Below are 16,533 nucleotides of genomic sequence, written 5' to 3' on the forward strand. Positions count from 1 at the left end.
ATAAAACTGTTTCAGGATTATAAACAAGCTGCACTGATCAGCCAGACTAGCGTGAGCCTTTGTCAAGCTACGGCCATGTGCCACCACAGGTATGGAGCGCCATGGTTGTCAAAGCGGAAGCAAGTAAGGGGGCGGGGTCAGCAGACGTAACCAGTTACAGCCCCATCCAGAAGACAAAAGGGAACGGGAAGGATGGAGGGAAGTGTGGCTGTGATAGACTACAAAAATGGTGATGGGCATATAAAAAAATCCTTCTATGAATCTGAGGACCCTATCAGTAACACCCTTGAGCCTTCTAAGAAACTGACTTGTACCAAATCACCAATTAAATAGTTATACCATGCACTGAAGATGTTTGTTTGATTGAAGCCTATACACAAAAGGTTGATTAAATGTATGTATAGCTTGAAATATCTAGTCATAAAATAATTTGTTCAGAAAGCCCATTTCTTGGAAAGGAGAGTGATTTTAAAATATTTTCAAAAAAAAATTGCACCAATCAGAGATATTTATATATCTAAAACTACTGAAAACAATCCAAGAAAATGTCTACAAAATATATTAAAATCTACAAAAATTCAATACTGAAGAGTTAACTCTTTCTGAGATTTTTATACAAACACATTATAGACCAGGACAGTTAGAAATAACAACAGTAACCCACAACCCTCAGAACAACTTCAGCGGTTTTAACATGGAAACAATGTTATTGTTTAATAATAGTTTGTACCATTACTTTTGGTAAGGGAAAGAATGCCAGTTCCTTTGGAGGAGTAAATTGGGGTGATTCATAAATTATAGAGGCATGTTTGTGCCAATACATGGTTTAAAAGACTAGCATAGAGTTTGAATTACTTGGGAAACCGACATTCTAATTTTCCTTTTCAGGATGTAGATATACAGCTACATTTCCCCACGGGAAGTAAAGTTCTTTATTGTAGGAAAAAGTAATATAGTGGTTGTAAATTCTGTGGATGCCTTGGGGTTAAAACCTGGTCTCAGACCTTTCATTATACACAATCATACCTTTGTCTGTTTTGATGCATCGATCTTTGTGCGGTCCATCTCTTTAAGCACTTGTCATTCTTAAGAAGAAATGGAATGGTGACTGATGTGTTTACTTTGGTGGACATGTGCAGGCCAAAATGTCTGAGATCATTGCGTCTGTCAACATTTGAAACGTCCCACAACTCTGCTCAGCCTCGTTTCTATTTAACAGCTGTTAGAATCCGCCAGTGCCTCCCTGTGCTGGGCTCACATCTTTATGAAGTGCGATCTTGGGGTACAACAGCCAAGCCTCCTTAAAGCCGCTACTGCTGTGCAGGTCCAAAAAACCCACCAACAGCACCTCTCTAGGCTCTCTTTTGTTCTCTAGGAATTTAAATCAACAGCCTCCACAGCTCAGAGTTTTAATTCCGTGTGTGCTGAGTATTCACAGTTTTACTGAACTTTAACAACAAGGAATGTTTAGTGATTATCTATTTTTTTTTTTTTTTAGAAAAATTATTTTGGCAACATACTTACACTGTGGAAGAATGGCCTGCAACTATGGAAATTACTTTGACTTTTTTTTTTTGATAGGAAAAACATAGTTTTTAACTCAAAAAGTTTTATAAAAATTATAAACCTTTAAATTTTAGGGCTTTGTTCTTTGAACTAAGGGAGTTGACCTTTGAAGCATTCTTTGTATATTTCTAGCTCTCACTCTTGTGGATGCCAGGAGACGACATTCCTTAGGGTGAATATCCTACTTATTGCTCAATTTAATCACCAAGAGTGGTGTGGTAATGTGAACTTTTAGATCCAAGTGAAAAAGCCATCTTTGTGTTTTAAAAAATGATAGCTATTACTTGGCTGTATGTCACAAACACGTTTATCATACTTCTTTTGATATTTGCGTAAGCTATTTTTAAGTCTTTAACTCTGCAAGCCACATTCTTCAGTGTTTGGAGGTATTTGTGATTTGTTTGTACAGTTCAAAAGGACATCTCTGGTCACATCTGTGATTACTGTAAATGCAGTGAGCCTGTGTGGGTGACTCAGAGCAGACACTGTAAGCTTGAGCTCCTCCTGAGAGCGGTCACGTGACTTTAAGGTTCATGTAAAAAAATTTATTTAGGAAAACTTTTAATATACTTTGTGTATGCGGCAGCCAATGCTTAATGACTTATAGGTCAAGAAACACTTACTCTGAAGTGATATAGATATTCTTCCAGATCTTTCCACTGGATAACTGCCGTGTCAGGCCTTAATCCAGTCAGAGGGATGTAGTGGCAGACCCATCTCCAGGAAAATGGAGGTGATTTTTCTACAGAGTGTCCAGGTCATTTTCTCCTGTGTCTGTTGGGTGTAGTAAGCGAGGGGATGGGGAGAGGGGCACCTTGTCTTCATCTCTGCCACCTGGCCTGGCTGTGGCTTTCAGTCAGGGATGATTTTAAGGTGCTCATCAGCTGACTTTAGAAAGTCCACATCTTCCCTTTACGTTGTTTACTCAGCTGGATGGACTGAAGTGCACATCAGTGAGCGTTGATAACTGGATAGCCGCAGCAGCCCCTCACAATTCGTTCACTTGCCCTACCGAGTAATGGGCTTTGATTCACTGTCCGACTTGCTGCTATAGACTTTTGTAATTGGTTAGGCTACACAAAATGAAAGATTGTATTTTATAAGCCCCATAGCAGAGTTTTAAACTCCTTGATGGGTGAGAAGAGCAGTGGATATGATACACACTGAATGGCAATACAATAGAATGCTCAATAAATTATAGTGAATATATGACAATGGTCTGGAAAAATACAGAATATTTAGACCATCTAGGTACATATTGTAACTAAACACTTCTCTACCCATTGGTAGAATTACTGAATATAAGAAAACCTATCAACAAATGCATTTTACACAGAATTCCTATAGCATCTTTATTCTTGATAAATAGGGCTAATCCGTATGTTGAATTGCTAATGTAATCCACCAAGGTGGTACCTGGAGAGGCACCGTGACCCCACATTCAAATGGACTGGTACATCTTAACTAGTGGCAGTTACTGAGAAAGCAGTGCAGTTTCACTATAAACAGCCAGGGAGATGGTCCTGTGATCTCTGAGTAACCACACACAGAATGAAGTCAGATGTTACTCTATGAGTCATAAAGGCCGTTGTTAACCATTGCCTGTCTGATCCATCCGAAGCCATGTGTCCTGTGACCCTACTACTTCAGTGTTGATCCACCTGTGATCTTCTAGATGGCACTCAATGCACACCTTTGGGTGGTGTTTGATCAAAAAAAAAAATGTGGGCACAGAATCACAAGGGTTTTTTTTCCCCCTAAGATTTATTATTTTTATTTGTGTGTGTGTGTGTGTGTGTGTGTGTGTGTGTGTGTGTGTGTGCCTGTATGAGTTTATGTGCACCACACTTGTGTAGGGTGCCAAGGAGTCGAGAAAGCATCAGATCCCTAGAGCTATAGTTATGAATGCTTGTAAGCTGCCTGACGTAGGTGGCTGGCAACCTAACCTGGGTCTTCTGCAAGAACAGAAAGCATTCTCAACCACAGCATCTCTCCAGCCCTCAATTATTTTTGCTGCCATTCTGGACAAGCATTGAAAAAATACTTGTTAAGCCATATGCAAGGCCATTGTTTTCACTGATGTCCTCAATGAAATGGGATGTTCCTTAAAAAGAAAAGATATATATATATATATATTTTAATGTATACTATGAGTCGGTCAATTATGGGACAAATCTGTAGGAGGCATTATTGCACAAGTTTGTTTTTATGTGAGAATCATGAGGTATACTTATAGAAACTAATGTAGTTATGGCATCTCTAGGTGATAGAAGCTTATAAGATTGTCTTTGTATATTTGGTCCTCTCTAGACGGAAGCATTGTTAGGTGGATTGAGACTGTAATTTAAATAGCATATGTTGTCAATATCAGTGCATGTTTTCCTGTGTTGGTAACTTACCACTGTTAAAACAAAGTTTAGGACTGCCCTTTAGAAAAACAGAATTCTAGAATAACATCCCACATAGTGGTGTGAAATGAATTTTACTTTTTTATATTTATTTATTCACTTACTGTGAGCATACACACTTGTGGATATTAGATGGCTGTTTCCTTCTACCATGTGGGTTCCTGGGAGCAGACTCCGGTCCTCAGGCTTGGCGGCAAGTGCCTTTACCCACTGAGCCATCTTGTGGCCCTTAAAAATGATTTTTACTTCCCTTGTTATCCTCACCCAAATCTCCAGAGATTCTTCTAGACTTCCTTAGATCATACCGACCTATGTACTTCTTATGATAGATAATAAAAACTTTTGGGAAAGTCAAATAGTTTGCTAGCAAACCAGTTCACCTGAAGGTATGACGTTTTCCTTCCTTCCTTCTTTCTTTTCTTTTTTTTAGAATTAAAGAGTTTGAAGGAGCTGTTGAGTTCTTTACCAGAGCTGTTAAGATTAACAGACGTTTTCTGGATGCTTATATTGGACGGGGGAATTCTTACATGGAGTATGGAGAGGACGAGGCCCTAAAACGAGCACAGAAGGACTTCCTGAAAGCGCTGCATATTGACCCGTCATGTTTAAAAGCCAGAGTTAGTCTAGGCTATAACTTGCAGGTAAAATAGAGCAGCATTTTCAGCACTGAGAGCATTGTTTGGACAGAGATATTTGGCTTTTTATTGGTGATGCGGCCAGATGTTATTTCTCAGTCTAGGAACATTTAGTTTTTTTTCCTTTACTGTAATATGGAGGCTAAAAGTGGGGAGCAAGGGGCTCAATTAAATACAGAGAATGTGCTCAGGTGAGCCCGAGCTCAGCTAAGACTGATGTGATAACGCTGGAAGAGATGGGACAGATTGTTATCGCCACCAACGCCTGGGAACGTGTTAGAGAAAAAAGATGGCCGTCCTAGCATTAAATCTAAAATTAGTATTATAATCAAAATATGAACAATTCACAGTCCATTTAAATAGTAGATTGGGTGACTTTAAAAAGAGCTAGAGCTGACTGGCAGCCAACACAGTATGCTTACACCATTCACAGGCTGAGTACCTATAATGTGGATGAGGAGTAGTTCTCGGCCGCCAGAGACAGCCTTCTATAGAAAACATAGTTTCTTTTGAATAGTTACACTCCTAGTTTTGAGAGAGAGGCACTGTTATGTGCATGAGTAACTATTAGATTGTAATTATGATAAATGCAACAAAAACAAAACGAAACAAAAACAATCCCCCAAAAGGTTTTGTACAAAGAAGCCCAACTAAAGGGTGAGAGAACTTACTGATAAATTAACATTTATGTTGAGATGTAAAAGACTAGTAGCTAGGTAGGGGAGGGACTGGGGTTAGGATTTAGTCTTGAGACAAAAGGAACAACCAGTTAGGACACATTGTAAGAAGAGGCAGAGGGTCCATATGAGTAGAATGTGGTGGATAGAGGGAAATTTGTGACGACACTAGAGAAGTCAATAAGGGACAGAATAAAAGCTCTGAAATCCAGTTAAAATAGGAATATCCCTAATCAGAGACATGCCATCAACTTGTATTCTGTGAAGATCCCACTGGGTACATAACCAGGAAAGGGGACTGAAAAGCACGTCAGCATGGAGAAGTGAATCAGGAAAGGGAAGGGCCAATAGAGGAGAATTAGAGCTGTCCACGTGCTGTCCGGGGAAAGGAGAGACAGCCTGTGCTACAAATACATGTAGATTCCTTCCTGTTTGCCTAGGACTGAGGCTATCACAGCGAGCACAGCAAATGTTGGAACAAGCGATAAATCCAACCCTACCGTGAGGTGGTTTGCAGTTTAATATTCTGATAGTCCAACCTCAGTTTGCCTAATTCTTTGTTTATTAAATGAACTTAGGATGGCTTGCAGGTTTCCAGGCACTTGACTCAGAGTTTACCAGTCAGGAATGAGGATCTAGTCCTCCTCTTTGCAGTTATGTTTCTTTATATCTTTATGTGAGAGTCACTGGGCTCAGGTTGGTTAGAGTGTGCCAGCCTCTCAGACTCTGGCAGGTTAGTATTTGAGCCTGTGAGATGAAGAACAGACGCTGGGCCATTGCAAATTAATTAACTCCCTGCCTGCCCGTCAGGAGGTGTTTAGTTGCCAGCTGGCCTGCTCTGGGCAATACTCTGACATCCTTGTATTAATGATGCCTGTCTCCTGACCTTTTTTCTCTTTTTTTCCAGTTGGCACTAAGGTTGTTATGAACAGGTGCATGGTAGATTTACATGCATTTTCTGTGGAGTGTATGAAGTGTTCCTAAAATTCCAGATGTGGAACAATTCATTTGCACTATTACTCCATTCATTTGTATAGCACATACTAATTTTACCTTGTGTGTTATGCATATATTATAGATATCTGGAAATCTATCTGTCTATCTATCTATCTATCTATCTATCTATCTATCTATATCTACCTACATATCTATACACACACACACACACACACACACACACACACACACACACACACACACACACACATGAGACAAGGTCTCACTATGTAGAATAGGCTGGCCTCAAACCCACAGAGATGTACCTATCTGCCTATTGAGTGCTGGGTTCAAAGGTGTGTGCCACCACTTATGGCTACTTGGGATTTCAATGTAAGTTTTTTGGTAGTCCGTAGAAGTATGGATGACACATAGAAGCTATGTCTTTAAGTTGTCTAAGATTGGTATAGTAGATGACTATAAAATTAAATTTATTTGAGTATAATTTGATCATAAATACTTAACGGGAATTAGTTCATTGAAGATACTCATTTTGTAGCCTACTTTTTAATTTAAAATACCTTAGCTTTGGTATCGTGTACTATATACCTCACCAAAGATTTTAATGAGTGAGAATCAGAAACATTTGTCATGCTACAGACTGTTTCTTGCTTCATGAAATTGAATAATTATTTTAGGCACAAGGAAAATTCCAGAAAGCTTGGATTCACTTTACTATTGCCCTAGAGGCTGATCCAAAGAGCTATCTAGCCTATGAAGGACGAGCTGTGGTTTGTCTTCAAATGAGTAATTATTTCGCTGCGATGCAGGATATTAACATTGCCTTAAAGGTAAAAACTATATTGATGATACTATTATTAGCATATATTCAGACTATCAATGAATAAGTCTAAGTATGTTGTTCTCTGTTACCTATTTTAAGTGGTATGTAGAGAAATGTTTTGTTTCCCCAGAGTTATGTCTAAGGTAAAGAGTTATTATGGTTTATTTTGTAATCTAGATGCATTTAAAATTTAAAATCAAGTTATTGAAAAGAATCAATTTATTTTATCAAATGCAACTTGTATGTTTCAAAAGACCTTAATAGTATTTTTGTAATACAAAATGAATTAAAAAATGGAACGGTGATGTCCCAAGTTTGAAGCAATTAGAGAACAATATAGATGTTCAGCTTCTTCCTATAGTGAAGGAAACAGCCTTCTCATGCTTTGAATTTTCTTCCAGATTTTGTTTACTTTCTATAATTTTGAAATATTATAGGGGTAATATAAAGGGTAAAAAAGGACAGGACTTAAAGGTAATTGTTTCTGCATAGCACAGTGAAGCATGTTGACTGTTCTATTTAATTTCTTCTCTCATTTAACAGATTAACAGGTAAATGTCCCCCATGTCTATTCCTTGGGAAGAACTTGAGTAAAGCTCTGAAACTATTTGTTTTATGGCAGCCATTCAATAAAGCATTAACATGAAACCAGTTTCATACCAAGCCCTTGATGGAAATAGGTGCTGTAATTGGGTTTGACTTGCCCTGTAACGGCGCTTTTCCCCACAAGTGGATGTCCTAACATTCATTTCACAGACATGAAATTGGAGATTAATACTATTCCCAGATGCCAATTCCTCCTATGATTCTGTTGCAGATCAATACTACCGCAGAATTCTTAACAAATCGTGGTGTGATCCACGAGTTTATGGGTCAACAACAGAGTGCAATTGTGGACTATCAAGCGGCCATTTCTCTGGATCCCAAGTACTCGCTGGCTTACTTCAATGCCGGAAACATCTACCTCCGCCATCGGCAGTTTTCTCAGGCAATGTGCATTTTCCTTAACGTGTTCTTTCGGCGTTAAATTCTTCTCTGTTATATACAGTTTCGAAGTGTAGCCTTTATGTCTTAGGTTCATAAATAATGTTCTGTTCCATGAAGATGCTTACAATTTTCAATCCTTACTGCTGCTACTTGTGTAGATCTATGCTCCTCAGTGTTCCTGACCATTCAGTACTGGTCCAGAAACACTGATTTTAATTTTCCGGCATTTGGCCCTTCTCTTTCTCTATCCAGCTTCTAGGGGAATCCTCTCTTCTATATCGCAGGTAGACTTCCCTCAGGATCCTCTTTATGCTGGGAGTATCTAACTCATCTTAGTGTATATGTTTTCTAATCATCTGTCACATGAGCACAGGAAATAGAGAGACATATTTTAGTTACAGTTTTGTGTGACTACTTAATCTCTTGCCATTTCAGTTTATACTGTCTGAAATAAAAACTTGTTAGCTTTTAGATGAGATAAATATTGAAATTTCCTGTACTTGAAGTGGGATGTACTTACAGGATCCAACTTCTTTTTTTTTAATGTTTGCCTTTTTAGGTGTGGTCACTGTGTTATGCTTTCCCCAATTCACCTTGTTCTTTACCATTTTGAGTTGACTGAATTTACTTGCCACTTATTAATTTATATTATAATTTGTTAATGCTGTGTCCATTTTCTGAGTATTGTTTTGGCAGAACCCCATATGTTTTGGTCTTTATTTTTAAAAACTGAGTAAGATACAAATATTGTGAAACTTACAATCTTAACCATTTTAAAATTCATGGTAAATATATGCCATAACGCTTACTAGAATTTTGCACCTGAAATTTGAATTTCCCCTCTTGCTTGGGAATGTCAGTTGGGAATTTAATCAGGTGGAAGGATTTTTATATTTTCTATGCTTTATGTGTGCATTAAATGTATTTTACTCTGTGTTGTGTTCCCTTTTGAGTATTTTAGTTTTTCTGATTTATAGCAAGGTTTATAGTTTTGCTCTAGTGACTATAAAACTATCGTTATGGCCCTTAGTTATTATTTGTTTACTTTCTCTACCATGAACAAAAATTACCATGGATCTTCTTCTCATTAACATACTAGCACAAATCTACAATCTTCAATTTTGTGTGTTTGCTTTTGCTTTTGTTTTTTGAGACAGTCTCCCTGCGTAGCCCAGACTAATGTCCAACTTGTGATCTTCCTGATTCTCCCTCCAGAGAGTACAGCAATGGGATTACAGGTGTGTGTGGCCATGTTGGCTACTATCTTTAGAAGGGGAAGCCCCTCCCCCTCGTACCCACTCCAGCTTCCTCCTCCATTTCACTACTGATCTCCACAGAAGTACCTTCTAACCAGCGTCTACAGTAGCTGTCTTTCCATTTCTGTCTCAGATCCTCCACACACCATCTCCATTTCATCCTTTGTCCCCACTGCTCCTCCAGTTTTTTCTTGTCAGCATCCCCAGTGACTCCTGCAGCCTCCCCTTCTGGACCCTGCAGGAGCATTTGCTACAGGGCACTTACTGCTTCACAAAAGGTTCTGCTCTGTCGTTCTTGCATCAACCTGCCCACATGTTCCATTCTAAGTAATGATCCTTTACAACTCGCTGATTTCTGGGATGGATCTGGCTGGTCTCAGCAAGGATTAGATGCAAGGACAGTCATCGACGGTGTAGTTGTCTTAAGACATGGCTGGGTTGTCATTGCTCAGATGCTAACGGGCAGTTGTTTTTCCAGGCTTATAAGCCAGTGTCAGTTGCCTTACACTTCAGATCATTCTTTGTCTGGGTCCCAGAAATGTTTTTTTGCAGTGTAAGTTAGTTAAAGAGGCTGGGCCCAGTGGTACAAGCTTGTAATGCTAGGTACTGGAAAGACTGAGGCAGGAGGATTGCAAGTTCAAGTCGACCCTCAATACCTTAGTGGAAAACTGTCATAAAAAAAGTTGGAGATACAGGTCAGTGGTAGAGTGCTTGTTTAGCAAATGTGAAACTCTATGTTCAACTCCCATTACCACAAAAAAGAAAATAATTCATAAGATTGAGAAAAATGAAATCCCCGAGGCAAAATTCTCTTTTTGTAGATGGTTAAATTCTGCAGGATAAAGAATTTTATTTTTTAAACATCTTTAATAACTCAGTGATTGTCATATGTAAAATTATTGGTTTAGCTCTAACATGTAGCTCAGACTATATCTATATCTATATGTATATGTATATCTATATGTATATCTATATCTATATCTATATCTATATCTGGACTGGAGAGATGATGGCTCAGTAGTTAAGAGCACCTGCTGTTCTTGCAGAGGACCAAGGTTCTGTCCTAGCACTCACATGGTGCCTCACAATCATCTGTAACATCAGCTGGGGGGTTTGGTGTCCTCTTCTGCCCTCTCTGGGCACCAGGTATAGATGTGATGCATATACATACATGCTGGCACTCACACATACATATAAAATAAAAATAAATATCAATGATTGTTTATAGTATGGCTCTATTCCCCTAACACGGTAGGAATACTACCTCTAGTAATATTCCACATAAAGCTGTTTCCTGTCTTGGTGTGATGGATGCTTGGGTGTTAGTTCAGAGTCTAACAAGAGTTAACGATAGCTATTCAGCTGGGCTGTTATGTCTAGGCCTCTCTGAGGAGAAAATGGTTTCTATGCCCTCTCCTCGTCCCCTTCAATTGTTTCTGAAGGAAGATCTTAGCACAGGAGGAAGGGTGCCTTATCAAAAGAATAATTTCCAGAGAGTTAAAACACATACGAAACCTGGCTCCTGTTTATTATCAAGTTAGTAACAGTGCTTTAAAGACACATTTGGATGCCACACTTGGTATGAATGATTAACTATAGATGACTTTTAGACAATAAATTCAATCTTCTTTATGATTGATTAGTCCGTTAATTATAGATTTGAGGGCATCAGATCAGTTGTTTGAGGCTCAAGAGTTTTAATTACTTTAGCTTCTAATTATCTCATACTCCTCTACTACAAGTAATCTCATTAAATTAATAGGTTTTCAATTTTCTCAGTAATATAATTTGGAAGCTATAATACAAAGTTATGATGTAGGAGTTGGAGAGATGGCTCAGTGGTTAGAAGAGCATTGGCTGATCTTCCAGAGGACCTGGGTTTGAGTCCCAGCATAAACATGGAGGATCACAATCATCTGCAATTTCACTCTTAGGGAAATCTGATGCCCTCTTTAGGCCTCTGAGGGCATCGTACACATGTAGTGCATAAGCATGTATGAAGGCAAAATGCCCACAGACACAGAATAATAGTAAAAATAAAGCTCTGTTGTTCAGAATTAGATGCACTAGTGTATGACCCTTCATGATTTGCTCCCATTGTTAGAAGGCACACTGCTGTGATTAGATAACTGTGTAGTCTGCTCATCTTTTGATGATGAGTTAAAAGGAAGCATAGATTGTTTTACAAAGAAAGTAGTGCTGGAAGACATTCATTTGCTCCATTTCTGATGTCTGTGGATACAACCTTCTCCTCAAGGGTGAGTTCTTTTTAAGCTGTTCACAGATGTGTGTTGGTTCCGACCCCATCTCAATGAATCCTTACATCGCACTTCAGCACGGCATCAAACAGGTGCCATCAGGGATGAGAAGGGTTATGCGGTCCTGATGTAACTGCGCCTCAAAAGTCAAAGGAAGCAAAGTTCATAAAGAATCGCCTGAAGGTTGTGTTGCCTCTTCATGTGTAGATATTAGAAGTTAGAATTATCTGTAGTAATTGACTGAGCCTTACTACATTTGGCATACCTCTCTCAGTATTTTATACAAGAGTTATATGCTCAGTTATACGAGACACATACGAGACATATGTGCCCAGTTCATCCTTTCATCAACACTGGAAGTTAGAGTTTGTTGCTTTCATTGGCAGATTAAGGAATTAATCAAATAAAACTTTATAACTCAGTCCATGTAGAGGCAGGTTTTGAACCCAGCATTCTGGATCCTTGGTCTGAACTGTAGCCACCATGCCATCAATATTTATACTAGCCTGGATGGAAGATGAGCTTGAGGAAAGATCCCTGGAAAACCGGAGGGAAATGGTTTAATGAGGGCAGAAGATGCTCTAAGAGGTCAGAACAAGACTAGGTAGGGTCCAGTTGTAGGATAAAGGTCTGAGCCCACTTCTGGGTTTGAAAACCTACCAAAACCCACCAGTCCCTGAGCCCCCAAACCCACTAATCCCTGAGCTCAAAGTCCTACTGATCCCTGATCTCTAATTCTCACCAATACCTGGTCTTGGCTTGAAATCCCACCAATTTCCACCCCGGAAACTCTAGATAAGCCTGTCTCCTGCTCAGGTGCCTGTTGCTTCTCTCCTGAGCAGAGGCAGCCCCCCTCTTGCATCTCCCCCAATAAATCTCTAGCGTGAGGTTTGTTGTGTGGCGTGACTTTGTGGTATTCCTTGGCTCCTGACTACCGGGACACCTTTCCCTCCAGGACTGTAACACCTTCATGGGAAAACCTTCCCTCTTAGAGCTGCAACACTTACACAAGGAGAGAGCACTTTAGGAACAGAGAGATGAAGCGAGTCGATGCCATGGAAATGCTTTGGAGGAAATACTTAGAAAATGTCCACAGGGCTTGAGAACATCTGCAACCTTAGCAAGAACATAACTCATAGAAAGGGTAGAATCCAGATTGCAAAGAGATCGAGATGCATGTAGCCTAAGAGATCAAACTGAGTGTGTTGTTCATTTTCCCCTTATAGATAGAATTTAAATTAGGAGTCATCCCTCAGGGAGTTAGAAATGAACATGAATAGAAGGGTGTCCAGTCAACATCTTGTCTCCATACGGTAAAAGGTTCAGTTTTCTTTAATTCTGTTTGATGTATATCAGGACTCTTAAAACCTAATAAAAAAACAAATTACTGAAAGATGATCATGTGATCAGATGCCACAGTTGTGTCAAGAAGCAAAATGAGAGATTACTTGTTTATTCTCAATGTTGATACTTACCTCATTGCAGGCTTATAGCAGTTGATTCTTGGACGAGGACCTGAGACCTCTATTTAAGGTTCTTTTGAAAACCAAGTTACGAATAAGGGTTAAAATAAAAGCATTGGCAGATTTAGTTAAAAAACAGAATAGATTTGCAAGTGGGTGACCCTAGTTCAGTAGAAAACTAAGAAAGTTTCACACCAAGAAAAAGGATAAATCTGAGTTTTTTTTCTGATATAAAATTAATGTGTAATAGCAACAATCTTATACATTTTTATAAATTATGTATAATATGAATACATAAGTATAGAATATACAAGAGTAATTTTATTAAGTCTTTTTTATGCTTTGTATTTTTTACATTTATTTATTTATTTTTATTATTAAGAAATTTTCTGTTCATTTTACATACCAACCACAGGCGCCCCTCCCTCCTCCCAATCCCCTCCCCAACCTCCCCTACCCCCAACCCATGCCTCATTCCCACCTCCTCCAAGGCAAGGCTTCCCATGGGGCATCAACAGAGCCTGGTACATTCAGTTGAGGCAGGTCCAAGCCCCTCCCCCTGAACCAAGGCTGTGTTAGGTGTCCCACCGTAGACACTGGGCTCCAAAAAGCCCGCTCATGCATCAGGGATGGATCCTGATCCCACTGCCAGGGGCCCCTTAAGCAGGTCAAGCTAAACAACTATCTTGCCTATGCAAAGGGCCTAGTCCAGTCTCATGGAGGCTCCACAGCTATTGGTCCACAGTTCATGAGTTCCCACTAGTTTGGTTTGGTTGCTGAGACTTTTTTTTTTTAAAGAGGAAAAAGGCCAAGTGTAACGTTTGGCTCACGTAGCAGTTTTGATCTTCACTCGGTTGTCCACATCTTCCAAGTCCATGGCCAACATTGAATAATTTAGTCTTTAGTTTCATCAACAAGTTGATTTATAGTACAGTGAAGTTTATTTTCCTTTCAGTGCAATTTAGAATCTTCTTCTGAAAACCCATCTGTATCTTCGTCTCTTTATCTGTTTTTATATGTGAGCTGCTAATTACCTTATTTGTATTTTATTTTTTGTCTGCTAATTACCTTATTTATATTTTATTTTTTTGTCTGGTTGTCTTCTCTAATTTACTTCTTATTTTTGTTGTTGTTCTGTTCAGGGATTTAAGATTTGGGGTTGTAGGAAGTGGGGACATTACATCCCAACAAGTATTTTACCATTGGCATTGCCTAGAATTGCTTGTGCATGGTATTATGTGTTGGACCCTAAATATCTCCTTGCCATGAGGTGAAGGCTCTGTCTCCAGCCCCTGATGCTATTAGGAGGTGATAAAATGTTTAGGATATGAGGCCTGCTAGAAAGAAGTTAGGTCAAGGGGGTGGGGGTGGCAGTGTGTGTGTGGAAGGCCATTGAAGGAGATACCTGATCCCTGATGGCTCTTTTCTCTTGGTTTCCAAGCTTCCATGAGGTGAGCAGCCCCTTGCCTCCTGCCCCACCATGATCTACTGTGTGGCCACAAACCCAAAGTAACAGGGCCAGGGATCAGGGTCTGAAACCTCATACACAGCCACCTCCAAATAGATACTTTCTCCATTTTGACTCTCTCAAATATCACATTTACAGAGAGCTGACTAGAACATGGCTATAAAACGAAGAACAAACACCGGGCAGCTTTCACTTCTCATTTTTCTTACAAACACTTCGATATTTGGGATGAAATGCCATCACTGCTTTCTTAGAAATCTGTTGGGCTTAACATTAAATTAAAAGGACTTCAGATTTCTTGATATCTGTTAATTAAGATACATTAAAATGCTTATTATTCTTACATTCTATAGGCCAGTGACTACTTTTCAAAGGCGTTGGCGTTTAATCCAGAAAATAAGCATGCTCTCATGAATCGAGCTGTCGCAAACACATTATTGAAGAGATATGAAGAAGCAGAAAAAGATTTTTCATGTGCAATTGAGCACTGTCCCCACTGGTCTGCACTGTATTTTAACAGAGCAGTTTTCCACTTCTGCTTGAAGCAGTATGAGCTAGCCGAAGAAGACCTTGGCATAGGTAAGTGTTTTGTAATCATGTGGAGAAGATGGTAGCAATTAGTATTTCTCTTTTCAGACTCTAAACGAAGAACATCATCAAGCCTTTTGGTTTATATAGAATCCATATGTGTAGTACCACATCCTTAATGTGACCAGTACAGATTCTGTTTTGTAATATCTTATCTTAACACATTGGTGAGATGAGTTAGAATTATTAGGAAACCACATATAAGCAATGCCAGTCTCCCAGAGGAAGGCATTGGACCACGGCTTCCTGCGTTAGTCTTCTTAGAAACATCTGGTGTTTCTAATTGAATCGCATTATTATATTTGAAGAAAAACACTTCAAATGAGAGCTATGGGAGATTGATATCAACATATCTAGACTTTTTGTTTTCTTTTGCAGCCCTGTCTTTGAAGCCCAATGAAGCTGACGTGTATAATCTCAGAGCACAAGTTCGTGGCAAATTAGGACTGATAGAGGAAGCTATGAGTGACTATAACCAAGCCCTTGACCTTGAAGAATGTCCCCCGGCTATGTAATTACACAAACTCTTGTGGTTTCTGTACTAGGTTAAGTGTACAGTCTTCCTGAAACTGAAGTATATTTGCTGTATGGAAATGTCACCATTGTTACTGTATTTATTGCATGTACTAAGTGGCTATTCTTTTTAACCACTTAATATATTAAAAAACTATTTATATTAATTACAAAACTTTTCCATGATTTCAGAAATGAATTTGGTGCCATGTAGTCTTGTTTACATCGGTGAAGTAAAAAGAAATGGCTCCCTGGTTCACCTAGTACCTTGATAGGTGAATATCTTCATGGGAAACAAGGTCTTAAAAAGGAATATTGAAGCCTAAAGTATTTTCTGAATAGTAGAATAATAAAAAAAATCATCAGCCTTTTTCAGTGCCTATTTAAACATATTCAACGGTTTCCAGCTTGAAAACAATAAATATTAGCTGATGGGTATAAAAGACTGAGGTCTAGTGCGCCTCCTTTCTCCCCTTTACATACTGTAACACCAGCCTGGATTCTTGCGGGCCCCCACGCTCTTCCAGCACATCAACATGTTTCTTTTTTATGCGCTGCTTACCTTCCAGAATAACACCTACGAGGATTTTTGAGCATTCCTTTTCCTAGAGATAATCTATTCTTTCTCTCATTCAAATTTCACAAATATACAAATAAGTATGTATAAAAATCTGTGTATGGTTGTAATAAATGTATTTATAGCACCCAGTGAATACAATTGAAACTTTTGGTCATTTTTTTTTTCCTACAGAGATCTTACTATGTAGTGTAGGTTGGCCTTGAACTCATGGTCATCCTACTCCAGTCTCCCAAGCGCTAGGATTTCAGGTGTGGGCCACAATGCCTGCATAAGAATTCTTTATGGGATGTTTCTGAGAGATCTTTGGGTTAAGCAGACAGTCCTTTTTGTTTTAACGTCACTTCCAGTAATCAA

General features: G+C 39.0%; 1 protein-coding gene across 5 annotated transcripts in view; it reads left to right on the forward strand.

Moving 5' to 3' along the window:
- Window positions 1–16,323, forward strand: part of Ttc6 (tetratricopeptide repeat domain 6) — a 175,836-nt gene extending 159,513 nt beyond the window's left edge. The window contains exons 27-32 of one of the 5 annotated variants that reach the window (XM_059279997.1): window positions 16–89; window positions 4,405–4,615; window positions 6,921–7,073; window positions 7,884–8,054; window positions 14,852–15,077; window positions 15,465–16,323. In XM_059279997.1, coding sequence (XP_059135980.1) covers window positions 16–89; window positions 4,405–4,615; window positions 6,921–7,073; window positions 7,884–8,054; window positions 14,852–15,077; window positions 15,465–15,601 — 972 coding nt within the window. In that variant the 3' untranslated portion in view covers window positions 15,602–16,323. Of the gene's footprint in view, window positions 1–15; window positions 90–4,404; window positions 4,616–6,920; window positions 7,074–7,883; window positions 8,170–14,851; window positions 15,078–15,464 lie in introns of those variants that run through there. The other 4 variants (XM_059279993.1, XM_059279996.1, XM_059279995.1 and 1 more) reach the window with 4 other exon arrangements.
- The last annotated feature ends 210 nt before the right edge of the window (window positions 16,324–16,533 follow it).

The sequence above is a fragment of the Peromyscus eremicus genome, chromosome 14, assembly GCF_949786415.1.
Source record: "Peromyscus eremicus chromosome 14, PerEre_H2_v1, whole genome shotgun sequence".
In the NCBI taxonomy this organism is placed as follows: Eukaryota; Metazoa; Chordata; class Mammalia; order Rodentia; family Cricetidae; genus Peromyscus; species Peromyscus eremicus.